The sequence below is a fragment of the Antedon bifida genome, chromosome 1 (assembly GCF_963402885.1).
Source record: "Antedon bifida chromosome 1, ecAntBifi1.1, whole genome shotgun sequence".
Lineage (NCBI taxonomy): Eukaryota > Metazoa > Echinodermata > Crinoidea > Comatulida > Antedonidae > Antedon > Antedon bifida.
Window position 1 is genome coordinate 1,396,110 of NC_136226.1, and position 17,681 is coordinate 1,413,790.

Below are 17,681 nucleotides of genomic sequence, written 5' to 3' on the forward strand. Positions count from 1 at the left end.
TCCACTTTTGTTGTTGTAATCCTTAGTTACATGTTGGCATCCTGTGTCGGTTTATCCGCTAAAACCTTGTCGAACAACCACTCACTATCGACACCCTTTAACAGACCACTCTCTAACATACTTAATTGTACCGGACTCAAGTATTCTATCAGACCTAAGTTTATTCATTTTAATTACTCGTGCGCACTGAACTTTAAAAACAGTTTTAAAAAAGAAGACACGTATCCCAAAACCCGCTAGACGCTTTTATCTTTCCATATTAATAATCGATCAACTTTACCAATTCTGAATGTTTGATGTTTTTAATCAAAATACCGGTAAATATTATTCTTCTAGGCCTATTAGCGTTGTATGTGAACAAAACTCCTATGACAAACCCTATAAATTGATTTTAAATGGACTAAGATAAATGATAATTTCTCTTTAATAACAACTACTTATTGTATGTTTATAGCGGCACAGGTATGAATCTCTCTTCACGACGTGTTATCATGTAGTAGTAGACAGCCTACACATTTTGAGTGATTTTGGCTTCTTGTTGGAGAATGTCTGTCATGTTTGTTTATTTTTGTTTCAAATGCGCTGACTGACTACTTTTAATGGAAGGTGAGATTTTCTTTTTACACGAATGTACTTTTATTTAAAACACACATAACCTTACCACATTCTTGCTTTATCATCAGGTGTACCTACAAGTTTAGTTCTCACTGTTAGGACGCAACGCAAGTACGTAATTACCACGCATGTAAAGCTTGGTTCTAGAACTAGAACGCAAACTAATGACGTAAGCCTCAACGCAAGCGAATTGACCAATCACAATGAACGGTTCGAATGATCCATCGCTTGGATTGGTCAATTCGCTTGCGTTGCGGCTTACGCCCTTGCGTTGAGTGCTAGTGGGAACCACGCTTAAGTAACCAATCACGACGCGATGGATCATACAAACTGTCGATTGTGATTGGTCAATCAGATTGTGATTGGTCAATCACTTACGTTGCGCGTACGCATTACGTCCAAATGGGAACCAAGCTTAATCGATTATTTATATGAACACTCTCCCCTTTCGCTGCCCACCAACCCCAAATCCTAAATAACAGTGCATATTATATCTGCTCAACTTTGCATACCACTTAATATACAAATTAAAGTTGAATTTGGCAATTTGTCTTCATTATGGTGCCGTATTAAACTTAAACTGTATATTGTAAAGTTAATACGTATCGGTATGTTGGTTGATCGGCAGGTCGATCTGTAAGCCTGAATAGAGCGCACTTTAATCGAGCGCGCTTTAATCCTGCTAAAGACATTTTAAAACTGCGAAAATATAATGCTAAAAAACAAAAGTTAGGGGGAAAAAGAAGAAACCGTATGTTTGACTGACGTTGGCATGACAAATGCCGCCACCATGAGATGACTGGGTCAAGAGAGCTTCCGTCGTCTACCAACTCGCATTTATAAACAATAAAGCCTCCCATATGGAGTGAGTGTAACCCCGGGTCAAGCTGTCACTTTGGAATTTGTTGGGAAGTACAGTGCCAAACCAATGATGGTAATCCTTAATTAATACCATGACCCAACATACATTCACAAATCATTTTGTACTCGCGTGTTGGAGTAAAATTCGAGGGACAATCTCGTGGGTTTGATACACTTTTTCGTCCTCTCGTGTGCCGGATGAATATTACTCTCGTGTCGAACCAATGATGGTAATCCTTGATTAATATGAACATGACTGTAATACTATTTTGTTTGAAGCTAGCTTCATTCATGATAAGTTAATATTGCAACATTTATTAATAACAAAATCGTATATAGTTAAGCTTGAGGACAAATATAAATACCTTTACCTTTAATATTATTAAATAGTTTATCAATAGAGTGCGATAGAGTACTAGTATTAAGGTCCGGTTCTCAAATCAACTACTATTGCGCCACCTATAGTTTAGATGGTCAAGTAACTTGTCAAAAAGTCCATTTGAGGTCACATAAAATGAGATAACTTAATCGTTTCAATATTGTTTGTAAATTGTGTACCTCATTAGGCTACACATAAGGCACAGTGTCCTGAGGATGTATACCCAGCGGGAATTCTTACGTTTCATCGCGTGTGCCATTATGAATTTGACACTACTTGGTCGCAATCTGTAGGCCTACCATTACCACATTGAACTTGCACATGTCATCACACAAGAACACATTACATTATACATACAACAAACGCTACATTTATCTTGGCCTGTACATTTATATCTGTATATATTTATAGCATATGACCATTTTAGTTTGTGCTTTTTCAAATGTTTTGGTTGTGTATTGTCTTTTGGGAAAATGACAAAAGGCTTCCTACTTTCTAGGATTTTTATCAGAAAATCTTTATTGTTTTGACAACTCTTGTAACAGCATCATGCTGATTTTACCATTTTTCGCCTAACTGTATAGGGCCTAGCTGTAGGGCCTCTGTATAGGGCCTAATGTATGTATATATTTTTCATCATTTCAATTCTCCCACCCCTTCAACTCCGTGTAATGGTATTTTTTCAAAGAGGAATGTAGATAAAGGTAGATTAGATTAGAGTTCATTTCATGCCATCTTGTCGTTGGCTTTGTGCTTTGTTTTTTATATTCGTATGTTTACATGAAGTGATGAAGTCTAATACATAAATAAATAAACATCAAAAACAGAGTCTAAGTTCCTCTATTATTTGACATGGTAGGAATTATTCACTCTGGCTTCATGTTATGACAAAAGCTAGTACAATCACCTTTTTATTGTTGATAATGATAATTAATGGCGGTAATGGTGTTTAAATTGTTCATACCGTTGAGTGATTCGATCGTTTTTAGGAAAGTTGAAAAATGATGATTGTTGTTACTGTTGCGACCCCATGACCATGCGACATGTCTTGGTGACAAATTGAGAATAATTGAATGATGCCTCCTCACATCTTAGTCATTAACATTTTGGTGACAGTTATGTTAAATTGAGACTTAATAAGGTTGTGTGTAATGTCAACACGACACCTCAACACACGATTTAGACCAATTTATCTGTTTTTGATGGTTGTTGGAGATAATGTCAAGATATGATAGAGATGTGAGATAATAGGACACCCAGTTATTTCTGGTAGTGGTACCGTATTCTAGATTATAGACTGTGTTTCTTCTTAATACAGTAAAAAGATAAATATTTTGGCACATGTGGTACTTCCTGTGTATAATTGAGCTCAGAAACATATTTTCCAGACAAAAATTGAAACGCCGAATGGTGGACTATTAACTTAAAAAGACAAATAATAGACTTGGATCAAAACCGAAGTAGCGTACAGGCCTTATTACAGTTCGACTGTCTATATTACACTGTAGGCTATACTCAAATGTTTTTTTTTAGATTGCATGTAAGAAGAATATATATGTTGTGTTTTATACATTTTTATTGTTAATATATTGTACTATTTTTATAGTCCAAAGACATTAAATAGACTATTTGCTTACATTTCGATTTTTCTTATATATGTATCAGTTGATCTAGATTTCAATGATTTGATGGATGATATGTTTTTCTTCACCATTATACAACAATTTACTTTTATCACTCAATTTCTTATCTTGACGTTCGACCTTGTCAATAGGCGTACCTTATCATGCTATGCTCCTCCCATTCAAATCCCCTCCCATTATGCTGTGGGCGTATCTTACTTACCACACCACATAGCCCACGTGAATGACATACGTCTTGTTTTGATTGACAGCTGCCTGTCAAAGATGAAGGTGTGAACAATACCTCGTTTTGCTTTTGTTCTTTTGTGAAAGCATTACAAAATAATGATTTCCTTTTTAGTGAAACAGTTGACGAAATTTTCAAAAAATTGGAAATTAACCTTCTTAATTAAGCAGACCTCTGTTATCATCAAATTGATAAAACTTTTTGGGAAAAAAAATTGGATGCCACAGACAAAAAGAAGGATTCCTATTTGTTTGTAAAATTATGAAAGTGTTAATTTTTGTTTCTTGAATGTACGTATTGATTTGCACAGTAGGCCTATATCGAATAAATATGTGATAATATAGTACAGTGTATTATATTTATTTACACGAGAAATATACATAATGAAGTTGTATAGGCCTAAATCATGAATTTATTATTTTAACACAGTTATGGACAAAAAACAATTAGTTCAATTTAAAATGTCTTTGAGTTACTGTAGTTAGTGTAAGAAGTGCATGTGTTGGACTATTTCATGTTCGTTAGACTCTTATTTTTTGTTGGGTCACTGTGGACCTGGTGGATATGTTATTTCCTTAGACTCCATATTATGTGTTTCAATTACTTATAGGCCTATTTATATTATAAAGCATTCTGCATGACTTGGGAGTCATGGAGCTCTAGTGTCTCTTTGGAAGTCTCGGACTTATAAAATAATATATAAATGAACTGTTCATATTAAACGTTTATCAGAACCAATATATTATACAGTATTAGTGTATCCGTTACGATTTATATAAATGATATGAAATGCTGATATAGGCCTAAACCTGTGTCCTATATCGCCAATATATTTTAAGGGTATATCCGATTGACCACAGCACCACAAATTTACCACACCACCACAAATTTACCACACCACCACACCTAAACATAAGGTATTACAAATATTGTGCACTATGCGACTACTGAAAGCTTTTAGATTTGACAGCAAGAATCCGTTTTTGATGAGATATTAGACTTGTCTTGTCTTTGAATAAACAAACAAATGCCACCATGTAAGCGGAGGTGTACTAGAGGGCGGTGTTTCGATGTCAGGTGATGATGGGCATGTGCTAGTGACGGTGAGGAAGTGTTTGGACATCTGACCGATTTGACCACTCCTTAGGGAGAGAATCAATTTTAAAAGGAAGTGATAGGCCTGACGTTGTTTGATTCTGTACATTTTCGTGCTGTATAAAAGATTTACTAATCCTATATTGATAAACACATCTTTAATATTGGTTGGTGATAACACCACCTTTCAATGGTCAGTGCTTGACCGGATGTTCCATTGAAACGTACAGTTCGCGTTGATGTAGTCTGCGAGGAGGTTGTGACACGCGTGCAATACATGATACGCATGTAATACGTAGCAGCCCCAAGTATTATCGTCATAATACGCTTTTTATACCATATAGAAACAGTCATTAATTTTAATAACTGCGTTCTTATTTTTCCTCAAACACTAACTTTTAATTCTGTCGTATAATAACCAATGATAATATGATTATTAATGATCATAATCATTAATAATGATCATGACACCGAAATTAATATCACTGTGTGGATACCATCCAACAGGTGGGGGAGTTCAAGTTTGTAAGGCGATGAAACTGTGCTTGTATTGACATGTAAATATGACCCACACACGTCTTTCTCCGGGGATTTATTCTCGTTGACATTTCGTGCAATTTAATCCGTACACTCGCAGTCGGCAAACACCTAAAATCCACATATCCTGATTGAATTTCATCTACTTTCAAAAAGAACCCCTTTAAAATTAAAGCGTAATAAACATTTGTTAGTGATTTGACGAGAGCGTACGCGCGTATTGCGTCTATGAGGCGCGTTATGGGGATGGGTGACGTGAAAGCAAGAATAGTCGTTGTGTAGTAAGGGGATCATCTTGTGATCTTAAGCTACCACAATCTGTCAGTTGTAGGCCCTATTCGAGTCTTCGGAGATTTATCAATGAGTTATGCCTCATGTATCGATAGTTTATCCAGGGTTATAGGGAACTTTTTAATGTCTAGGGCCTAATACAAATATTAATCAAAGGCGCGCATATTGTCGACAATCTCGCGCGTTGCATGAATGTACTTAAACATAAGCTTTAACAAATACAGCCGTCCGGGCCAAATATTGTCCGGATGCCCATTCACCTCACTGACCATTCAAATCGCCTTAGGCTAGCGTAATGGACGGTTTAAGCTGTTTATTATGTGCTAAACGTCCGTTGAATACCTGATCGCGTCAGTTTTTGTGCGATATTTACCCAATTGAACTTGTAATGCAAACATAGGCCTATTGACATTTTCTACACATGTCTCCCATCATCATCTCGCTACCGGCATACTGCATTGAATATGTTTAAAATATACACAAAAACATTCAGATTGTCCATGTTTGTTATAAACTTTTTGATCAATTTACTCGGTTCGGCATTTGTGGACTTTTCATATATATTGTTGTTTATTCAAATTAAAAAATGCTGAATTGAGTTCTAATTTACATGAGGTAAAAACATCAAAAGGTAAAAAAAGTACAACAAATGTAAAAATACAAACTCATTCATAACAATATATAGGCCTACAATTCCAAAAACGCGAACGATGTCAAGAACGAATACTTTTTTCCCGGTTGAATACAATATGATTTTATTAATAATTTTCCAATAATTACACAGACATTATTTCTTTCGTAAATAATTATAATTGCTTTTTCTGAATCAATAAAATACGGTACTCATAGGTTAGATCAGGTTGAAAACATAATAATAATAATAATGATAATGTCTAAAAACGCCGCCCATAGGACGCTGGGAACCATATGGGAACGTCCAATTAGTCGTGTAGAAGGAGGTTCATGAGACGACACAATTGCGGAGTATTTAGTCGACACTGTGAGCATATTCTGGGGTATTTATTAAAGGGGGTCTATTTTAGTTAAAGGTGACACTATTCCGGGGTATTTAGTCGACACCATTAGGAGGTCTATTTTAGTAAAATGCGTCGCATAAGGGGGTCTATGTTAGTGAAATGAAACTAACGAAGCTTTCACTAGAGTGTGATAATTCAGATGATTAGATCTGGGTGTCCAGAGATGAGTTGTTTTGTGACTATTCGATACTTTCTCTATTGTTTGTAAATTGTAAAAAGACTCTGATGACACACTGTGAGATTGACTGGTCCTTTTTTACACATGAATGACTGATAGGCATGATGCGTCGTCCTAATCCATATAAGGGCATTCGTTCTGAATACCTGTTTTCTATATGCAGTATTAAGTATACTGAATGTTGTATTGATACATAATTCATGAATATACCATATAATATAGGCCTATGTGATTAATTTAGTCAAGCTTTTTCCGGACAGAGACAGGATGAATCGACCATTACAGTTCCAATAATAATGGTTGTAATACTGGGCTAACACGCATGCTCATATTAATCGTTTAAATTATACCGTCGCCTTCATCTTCTCTTCTGTTACAAAAGTTTTCTATCATATTGATTCCGATCGATATTTTTTTCTTCGTTTTGTAGCGTTCAGGCCGAACCTTAATTGTAGAATGTCTGTATAGGCCTAACTATTCCTGAATTAAACACCAAACCTGCATTTGATTGACTTTTTGATTCTCTGTTTATTAAAACCACAATTCAAGAGTGGATTAAAATCCCATTCCTCATCACGTCAAGCAATTCCCATAATGTAAATACTCGCTGAGATAAACAGCGGAAAAAGTGGAATACTGCATACAGCCGAAATAGCAGCAGTGGCGGCAGCGCAGGAACCCAGCTGACGAATTTCAGTCACTTATAACTTAATTATCGTCTCTATTCTTTTTTACATAAACTACCGTACTGGTAATACTTTAACGTTTAACTTTGGGTTTATTTATGATGATTTCACTGTAAAAAAGTCAAAATAAATCATTACATTTAAGACAATGGGCTTCCGGATGACTTTATTTTTATATTATTTTTCCCCGATCCAATTTTGATCAAAGTTTATAATAATTACGGTACGTGACACAATTCAAATTATCTTTCTGGGGGACAATTATAAATATATATTTTTTTTTTAATAAAAAAAAACATAACATATAAACAAAATCGATTATAGATACTTTATTGATAGTCAAAAGTACTTCTTGCAGGAAGTTCCGAATAGTGCATTTATGACGGTTTTCACTGTAGTCTGCTCAGAATATTATACGCAGATATGTTTTTACATGTACATTTTCTACTATTATGTAATAAAGAATCATTAGAATAAATGAAGGCTGTCGTACTTACTCCCTAATTAAGACCTAATTGGGCACTTTAAGTGCAAAATGATTTAACAACCCAAGCGTGCGACTTACAATAATGACTCGACGTAGTTATTTAGACCATGATTTTTATTCGAAGTAGAAAACTTACTGTTTTCGTCAAAACTATTATTATTATTATTATTATTTCGCTTATATGCCTAACCTCAGACTATTAAATTGGAATAGAGTTAGTGGATAACGTTTGTGTGGAATTATAGACCCCTTTACAAGATGCATCAGTTTTCGCATATTTTATTCTTACGAAATTAATATAATATTGTTGTTTTTTTTATGACCCAACTTGACCTACGAATAATACAAGCTGTGGAACATTCTGCAGAGATTAAACATTTACAACCGTTTAACAAAGTACTCACTCTTAGTCGTGCAAACTTAGCATAAACATACCAAACAAATTGAATGCTTAATTAGAGTCCGTTTGCTTCGTTAAAACTCAATAACATAAAGGGGTACTTAGTATCGTAAGTTTACAAACGTTTTGTTTATAACTAAAATAATTATGTTACCTTTGATTTGACAAGTTTAAGGAGGACACAAGATAGTTTAGTAAACCAAGATAATTCGAACCGATTCACCTTTTTTTAGTTTCCTAATGTTTATATTATCAATGTACTGTATATTGTTATTGGCCTTTAAATGCGTCAACAATCAATTTAAAAACGTTATTTATAAACGCGTTTTTTATTTTAACGAAACATCCGCACTCTGTCATTTACAATTTTATTTTTTTCAGTTTAAATCGTTGCCTTAATTTTATGACAATAAAAGAAATAATTAAATATCGTATGTGTGTATATTATATCCTCTCGTGTTTTAGCCAATACGAATTTTATAATGTAGGCCTATATTGTTATAGGCTTTAATGCGTCAACAATCATTTTAAAAACGTTATTTATAAACGCGTATTTGAAATGCAGACCATGACCATTAGGCCATTCTATACAAGAGAATAAGTGGAAGATTAAAATATATTGAACAGTAAGTAATTTGGACGTTATAACATTTTATAACTGCAATCACCGACCAAGGTTAAGAAATAGTGAAGATTTATAATTGAAATATCATTAACAGGTCATTTCCATACAATTTGCTATCCTTGGATTGAAAATAGATGCCTCTTGAAATGTTCAACATTTGACAATTCCTATTCACACTAAAAGGTGTGAAACGGGGAACAATGACGAGGGCCTGGGTGTACAATACCCGGATGAATGACGTGTGAAGGGGGTTCATCAGTCATTGTCTTATTCCATAGAGTATTGTAGTAAACAGACTCCATTAGCCAACTGACAAGTCGATGGCAATTTTAATTTGGAATTAATTAAGTGTCTGTTATGTCAATCATAATAATGCCCAAAATGTACGTTCATTATCAAGATTTCTTGTTACTAAAATAGTATTAAAATTTAACTTCATAATTCAAAATTACAGCGGAAGGGTATACAATACAGCTAAAAATACATACATTATATACTGGCCTATAGTATTAGGTCAGTTTTATGATTGAAAATATACAATAAAGAAGAATTAGACTACACTTAACACACAAATATTACGGATCTTTTAAAATTATGCATTCATGCCGTATGCCCCTATTTTAAACGTTTTTCTATTTAATAATATAATTTCTTTACAAATGTTTCAATATTTTATTTGATGACATGGTTGCCTTCATTATATTCATAGCATTATTTTCTTCAACTTTTACGATCGGTTAATTAAAAAAAATGTAATTTATTTTAAACTTTGCGTAGGCAGGTCATGAGAAAAGAAAACAAAACTTATCCCACTACAGACTAGAAGTCTGTAAAATAACTATCAACTTACAATTATCCACTAAATGCATGCTTTGTGAGGATTTCATAATTTAGATAAAAACCACTTGAGTAAAAAGTTGATAGTCCGTTTGGTAGTTTAGATTAATTTAGATATAATGGGTAAGTTTAGGTGGTACCCACAGTAAACAGAGGGATACACAGAGTAAAGGCGTTTCAAGTAATAAATACTGTTTGAAATGAAACCCAACCAACGACTTCCAACAATATCATTAACTTTTGTTGGTTATTAAAGATGGTTTGTCATTGACTTAGGATAATTTACTAATGGACTGTTACCCTTATGTGGTCTAGGTTCACTTTACGTGGTATATTTAGGTATGTTTGATTTACTTATCCGATGTACATTTGCCCCGGTTTCTGTTGAAATCCAGAGAATGTAAATATACTTAAGTAATGCTTTTCGAAGACGGTAGCTGTTGTTGATAATGAAGAAAAGAGAAATCCAAACTATGTCAATATAGAATGTATAGTTTAGTAAAAGGAGTTTTTTTGCTAACACCCGTTTAACAATAGTTCATGATTAGAAAGTTGAAGCAACAACACAGCCAGTCAAACAAAAGAAATCCACAAAGACGCATTGTACGAACGCGCTTACAAATTGTCTTCACAAATCCTTTTCATAAAACTTTTTTTAAAAGAAAGGGAGTTGAATAAAAAACAAAATCACACGATTGGCTGAGAGTAGATTTATGTGACGTCACGTCCAACCGTTACGCTAATTGGGGGATCTATTACATGATTGACAGATTACGTCATTTGTGAATGGACATAATGAGCTGACACATAAATGACAGGCTGGCTTTAGCACCTTGGTGTGATGTGAATTGCTATAGGCCGTCAAACCCACCACACTCGTGCATTATCGAGTTGTTAGCGAAGGAGGAAACACACACTATCTTAGAACCTCCTCTTTGTACAGCCTCCAGCAATTATTAGACATCCGGAAGTTTATATAGTAATATTGGAATCTTGTAACCAGCAGAATACGTCTATTACTTGATAACCCAAACCGGACAGGATATTATAATGGTTTTTGAAACCCTGTGCTAAGTTTGATAAAGTCTGAACTAAGTTGAAGATCCGTTCAGGCGAATTTGATTGGTAGCAGGTATAACGGTTCATCTTGCAAGAAGGTTAGCAAGCATACTGTGTTATTTGTTCTATATTGGTAGCTCAGTGTGTTTCTGTTTGGACTGTTTGCTGAAGTACGCCTGATCATACAAACACTTGGTGCTTAAACACTTTACCACGTTCATTCCAGTGCTGAAACATGGCGTTCATCGTATATGCTGTTTCTATAATTTTGGGACTTTTATTTTCACCGTGCTTATCGGTTCGTGAACCTAGATGTGAAGAGATCACCATCCCTATGTGCAGAGGGATTGGGTACAACATGACTTACATGCCGAACCAGTTTAACCATGATTCGCAAGAGGAAGCTGGAATGGAAGTTCATCAATTCTGGCCTCTCGTTGAGATCAAATGTTCTCCAGATTTGAAATTCTTCCTTTGCAGCATGTATACACCAATTTGTGTTACAAACTATCGTAAACCTTTACCAGCTTGTCGAAGTGTATGTGAACGGGCCAAATCTGGATGTGCCCCACTTATGAGACAGTATGGGTTTGCTTGGCCCGAAAGAATGCGATGTGAAGATTTACCTGTATATGGTGGCGACCAACTTTGCATGGATTTTAATACCAGTGAAACCAGTACAACACAACCTACAGGTATTGTACAACCAACTAAACCAACCAAACCTTGGATTAAACCTGATATTTACCGTACAATTAAACCAAAAACCGAATGTACTTGTTCATGTCGTGCACCAATGGTACAAATACCAGAAATTAGCTCATACTACAACCAAGTTACTACTGGTGGTGTACCAAATTGTGGTACACCATGTCGTGGTGCGTTTTTCTCAGAAGACGAAAAAACTTTTGCTTCATTTTGGATTGGTCTTTGGTCAATCTTATGCTGCATATCAACATTTATAACAATTCTTACTTATTGTATTGACTCTGAACGATTCAAGTATCCAGAAAGGCCTATTATATTTCTAAGCGGTTGTTATCTATTCGTATCAATTGGGTACATCATCCGTTTGGTTGCAGGCCACGAAGCTATAGCCTGTGACGGGGCAACCGTTCGTTACGACACCACCGGACCGGCCATGTGTACCTTGGTATTCCTTCTCATCTATTTCTTCGGAATGGCTAGTTCTCTTTGGTGGGTTATCCTGTCGTTTACGTGGTTTTTAGCTGCTGGTTTAAAATGGGGAAGTGAAGCTATCGCAAGTTATTCTCAATTCTTTCATCTTGCTGTTTGGTTGATTCCAAGTGTAAAGACAATTGCTGTTCTGGCGACCAGTTCAATTGATGGAGACTCAATAACTGGAATATGTTACGTCGGAAACCAAAACATGGACAATTTACGAGGATTTGTTCTCATTCCACTCATTGTATATCTACTCATCGGATCTTTTTTTTTACTGGCTGGATTCGTATCATTATTCAGAATCAGACACGTTATCAAACAAGGTGGTACAAAAACTGATAAACTAGAAAAACTAATGATCCGAATTGGCGTATTTACAGTTTTATACACGGTGCCAGCAACAATCGTTGTAGCCTGTTACTTCTACGAACAACATTCTCACGATAAATGGAACACTAGTTATAATTGTCAATCGTGTAAATCATCCAACAATATTTCACCTGATTATTCAGTATTTATGTTAAAATATTTCATGTGCCTTGTTGTGGGTATCACATCAGGTTTTTGGATTTGGTCGAGTAAAACTTTAGATTCTTGGAGAAAGTTTTATGAAAGACTTTGTGGCTATGAGTCTAGGCCTGTTGTTAGTGGGCCTGTAAATACTAAAGCACTGTCCTTAGCTCATGTTTAACAATATTATTTTAATTATATATATTTTTTAATTGAAAATTTAGATTTTTAACTTTGTATTGAATTAGAGTTGATGCTTCAATTCTCAAAAAAAATTTTATGTCGATATGCGACTTTAAAGAACGTAAATTAGGCCCTATATTAAGTTAAGTACAAAATGATGACTCTTTGTTTATGTTAATTTTAAAATGTTTTCACATTTTTCAACACCCCTAAAATATAGAATTCCATTTTGAAAGATATATCATGCTCTATCTAAATAATAATGATAATGTGTACATTTAATGCTATACATTAAAAAATTCGTTGAAATTTGTAATAGCGACCTTTGACACAGAAAATCTGATGGATTATTTGTTTAGGTAGACAAACGGTAGCATACTGGAAGCTTTTAACACTTTAAATAAAGACAGTAGATCGAGGCATCTTTCACAATGCATTGCTATAATCTCTTAACACATGTCCTTACGAAAAATCTTTCTTACAAGGAATAATGTAGGCCTATTTTAACCCTCTAAACTGTTATATTTACAAATGCAAAAAGTGCGCAAATATTTACTTGCGTTGAATACGATTATTGGTTCAAAACCAATCCAAATATTCGTTTTAAATATATAAAATGTATAATATAATGTTAATAATATTTGTATATAATTTTAAATGTATTCGATTTTTATTTGGTTAAGTTTGTCCATTTATTGTGATATTTATACATATTGAAGATAAGAGAGAGAAAAATAATAATAATTGATGATATGAATACAAGTGTGCGTTGTCATTTTGTCATGTCCCAGTTCTATTTATAAAGTGGTTGTAGAAGTTAAAATGTTCTACCGCTGTGAACGTAATTTGTCAATGTTTTGGTTTGCTGTGGAAACCTGGCGGGGTATTACTTTCTAGCATAACGTTTAGTTGATAGAGAGTTTACATCATTACATCGTGACGTAATCGATTAAAACGATGAATTACCTGTATAATATGTCTATGTTATAACATAGGTTCTAAAGGCCTGTTATGATTAGCCCATGTGTCAGATATTCATTTTCATTTATGTATTATATGATAATAGAATGAGGCCTATAAAGCGCCTGTATGGTTATTAATAGCCATGACGTTTAGATGTCATATCGTCAGACACGATATCGTCACACACACAGTCAATAGTAACGCGCGCGCGCTCAGATTCAGATGATTATTTTGATCGCCTTTTGTACGCGTTTGTTTATAAATTATACATGTGCACTTTCGTGGCGGACATACTCGCTTAACTGTTTGTGGTGTTCTTATATTTTTTCCTGAGACTCGACTTCTTTGTATACTAACTTACAGATAGTGAATTAAATTAATTTAGTAAGAAATCACATTTGAATGTCCAAGTTATAGACAAGTTGTTGAAATTCCAATTCGTCTAATTTGTCGTAAGCTATACGGCAACACAATAGAGGTATTAACACTGACGACCTCTGAATGCCCAATTAGTGAATAATCATTAGGCCAGATGAATACCTTCTACACATTGCTAAATACTCTGCTATTCATGCTACTAAATACTACCTCTTACTGGATACAAAACAATGGTAGAGTGAGACAGAGGCTTTACCTAAGTCCGGAATGGTGTGCCTCCTCATTGCCAGCTGGAACAATGCTGCTTCAAGTCCATTATTTTAACAACTTTAAGGCCTCATTAGTGCAAAAAAAAATCCCCAAAACCACTCACTCAATTAGGCCTATGTGTTATTTTGTTTTCCCATAAAAAAAAACCCATCACTGCGGAGAGTACCGTACTTCTTTTTGTCCCGACTCCCCCCTCCCGCTATAAATCTGAAACTGTCCAAATATTCTGGTAACTTAGAACTCATTTTCATACCAAAAATGGTAGGGAATACGGTAGATTGATGGTGGTGGTAATTGTATCTGTATTACGCACGCGTGATTGCGCTCTGGTCGCTAAATTGTTTATCTAATTCGCTTTCATCCCAGTCCTATTTTAGGCCTTGTAGCTATAACATCCTAATTATTTAGGCGGAATTTAATAACGTTTCTTAATGAGTTTTCTGGGTAGATTAGAATGAGGGCATTTTGAAATGTAAATAGGCCTATTTCAAAGCAAATCTTATGCACACTAGGCCTAGTATTATTTTTTCGACATTTCAAAAAGTACGATTTTTACGCGTCTGTGCGTTGCGTTCGGCACTGCGCGCAAACGCAGCCGAGAATTGATGATTATTTGTTTTATCAACATAACCATCACGAAATACACTAATGTGGTTGTCAAACCAGTTCGTTATATTTAACACTCCAGGGTTAAATTGTCTTCAAAAACGTTACGTAACCATTTCTAAGGGTAGTCTATTTAGAGACTTTGTGGGAACATTAGAACCCCATTAACAACAATACGGCTTACAACTCAATTCAACAATAAGTCAGTCAGTCCTGTACACAGATATTTTGTCTAATTGTAGGCCTACTACGCTTGTGTGTATCTCTTGAATTGATGCAATGTAAATTTTCAGGCCCCCTGGTGGTGTTTTTTTTTCTATAAAACATGTAGACAAACTAAAATTGAAGAACAATATAACATGCAATTATTGTAAATAATGTCTCTACCAATTTTGTTTTATTATACAAGCCAGAAAATGGTGAGTTTCGTTTATATTAGCCTAATAATATTTACTAACTATTACTACTATTTACAATTTGTTTGTTATTAAAATAAGGCAATGTTGATCTCCAGAGACAAAAGAGTTTATTTGTGGCTGCGACACAGAAACAGTACAGAAACAGAAATCGCGCACCGCAGAGTGATGTACATAGTACAGTACTGTTGGTATCTGTCGCAGCCAGACATAAGATAGAAGGACTGTTACAGTTCCTATCTTGGCAAGGCGAGCTCAGTGTCCTGTTATTATTTTAGTTTTATCATTGGCAGTTATTGAACATTCGAGGCATGGATGTACGTACGCATTGATTGTTACACAATACTAATCTTTCTGTTTTTATCCATCAATCAACATATTATCGAACAAAGAGATCCACACAGATCGATTGTAAGATATACCAATAGTCTACTTTAACCATTGCTTGAGCTTAAAGTTTCCAATATCAATTGAACAATTCGGTCCTAAGGCCACCATAGAGTCCGGTCAGAGGCCATCATAGAGTCCGGTCAGATGCATCGTGCTGAGGAGTCCGGTCAGAGGCCATCATAGAGTCCGGCCCAAAAGCCATTATAAAAAGTCCTACCCAAAGGCCATCATAAGAATCCGGTCAGGTGCCATCGTTTTTACCTTTTTAAAAAAAGAATCACGATGGTGTTATAAAGCGTGTTTTCTGATGTTGTTCACGTATTTAGTGTAAATAAGCTATGACCTCTGACATAAGGGTACATAACATAATGACCCCTGGTATGAACTTGACAACTTGGTACCGTATTCCATGTGTCGAAGTTAAAACAAATATCATGTTGATGTAGTTTAAGCACACAGAATATGATTTAGCCTATGTTAATACAATATTTGTTTTGATTTTGTTTATTGATTTTTATAACTATTTCTACACAGACATTAGTCTTAAACAAAATCATAATTCCGGATTTAAACAATATACTAATATTTGTGAACCTTTCCACAAAAATATTGATATTAAATTTTTTTAAACATTATTGAATAATATAATAATATTATTACAATTTCATACGGTATTTATTAAAAAATAAACGATTTATGATCTGATTATTTTGAATGTTGTGGTACTATTTGTTCTATTTATCCTTCAACATAATGTAGACCTATCTAACATTGTTTTGTAGCCGTAGGCCTATGTTATTACATGCCTATTGTTTGTGTACAAATATCGGCATCAACAGCAGGCCGTAATGTCATGATAATCAATACAGTAACATTACTAAGTTTAGAAATTAAGATAACAGTAATTTCATTGTTTCATTACTTTTTTTATTTATTTATAGTTCCATTATTCCTACCCGAAGTTTTATTTAATTTTAGAATATAGGCAAGATTTGCATTAATTGTTACATAAAAAATATAGGCGTATCTTGTTCTGAAGACGATTGGGCATCAATATCCAAATTATACTTTATTCCGCCATATTAATTCGGAATTTATAATCACAATTAACCGTGATTGTTCTAAATAAAATAGACCACTCAACCAGCTGATGCTAAAATGTAGAGAACACTAGAAAGCGGCTATGAATGAACTGTCCTTCAAAACAGACTATTATGCGAAGGTCATACCATCATTAGACATCATGTGTGGATTTTAATTTCGCGATTCTGTAGGCCTCTATTTCTTGTCGTTCGCATTAATTTAATAATATCATCATCAACCAGGCGAACCGACTTGCCTTTATGAACCAGGCGAACCGACTTGCCTTTATGAACCAGGCGAACCGACTTGCCTTTATGAACCAGGCGAACCGACTTGCCTTTATGAACCAGGCGAACCGACTTGCCTTTATGAACCAGGCGAACCGACTTGCCTTTATGAACCAGGCGAACCGACTTGCCTTTATGAACCAGGCGAACCGACTTGCCTTTATGAACCAGGCGAACCGACTTGCCTTTATGAACCAGGCGAACCGACTTGCCTTTATGAACCAGGCGAACCGACTTGCCTTTATGAACCAGGCGAACCGACTTGCCTTTATGAACCAGGCGAACCGACTTGCCTTTATGAACCAGGCGAACCGACTTGCCTTTATGAACCAGGCGAACCGACTTGCCTTTATGAACCAGGCGAACCGACTTGCCTTTATGAACCAGGCGAACCGACTTGCCTTTATGAACCAGGCGAACCGACTTGCCTTTATGAACCAGGCGAACCGACTTG

At 35.1% G+C, this 17,681-nt stretch overlaps 1 protein-coding gene across 1 annotated transcript; it reads left to right on the plus strand.

The window, feature by feature from the left end:
* Nucleotides 1–10,588: 10,588 nt before the first annotated feature.
* Nucleotides 10,589–13,561, plus strand: LOC144851926 (frizzled-5-like). The gene has a single exon (XM_078709591.1). The coding sequence runs from the start codon at nt 11,192–11,194 to the stop codon at nt 12,830–12,832; it is 1,641 nt and encodes a 546-aa protein (XP_078565717.1). The 5' UTR covers nt 10,589–11,191; the 3' UTR covers nt 12,833–13,561.
* Nucleotides 13,562–17,681: the final 4,120 nt, after the last annotated feature.

Bases quoted from the DNA above. Each gene is read 5' to 3' on its own strand.
- LOC144851926 (XM_078709591.1), top strand. From the start codon at position 11,192: ATGGCGTTCATCGTATATGCTGTTTCTATAATTTTGGGACTTTTATTT.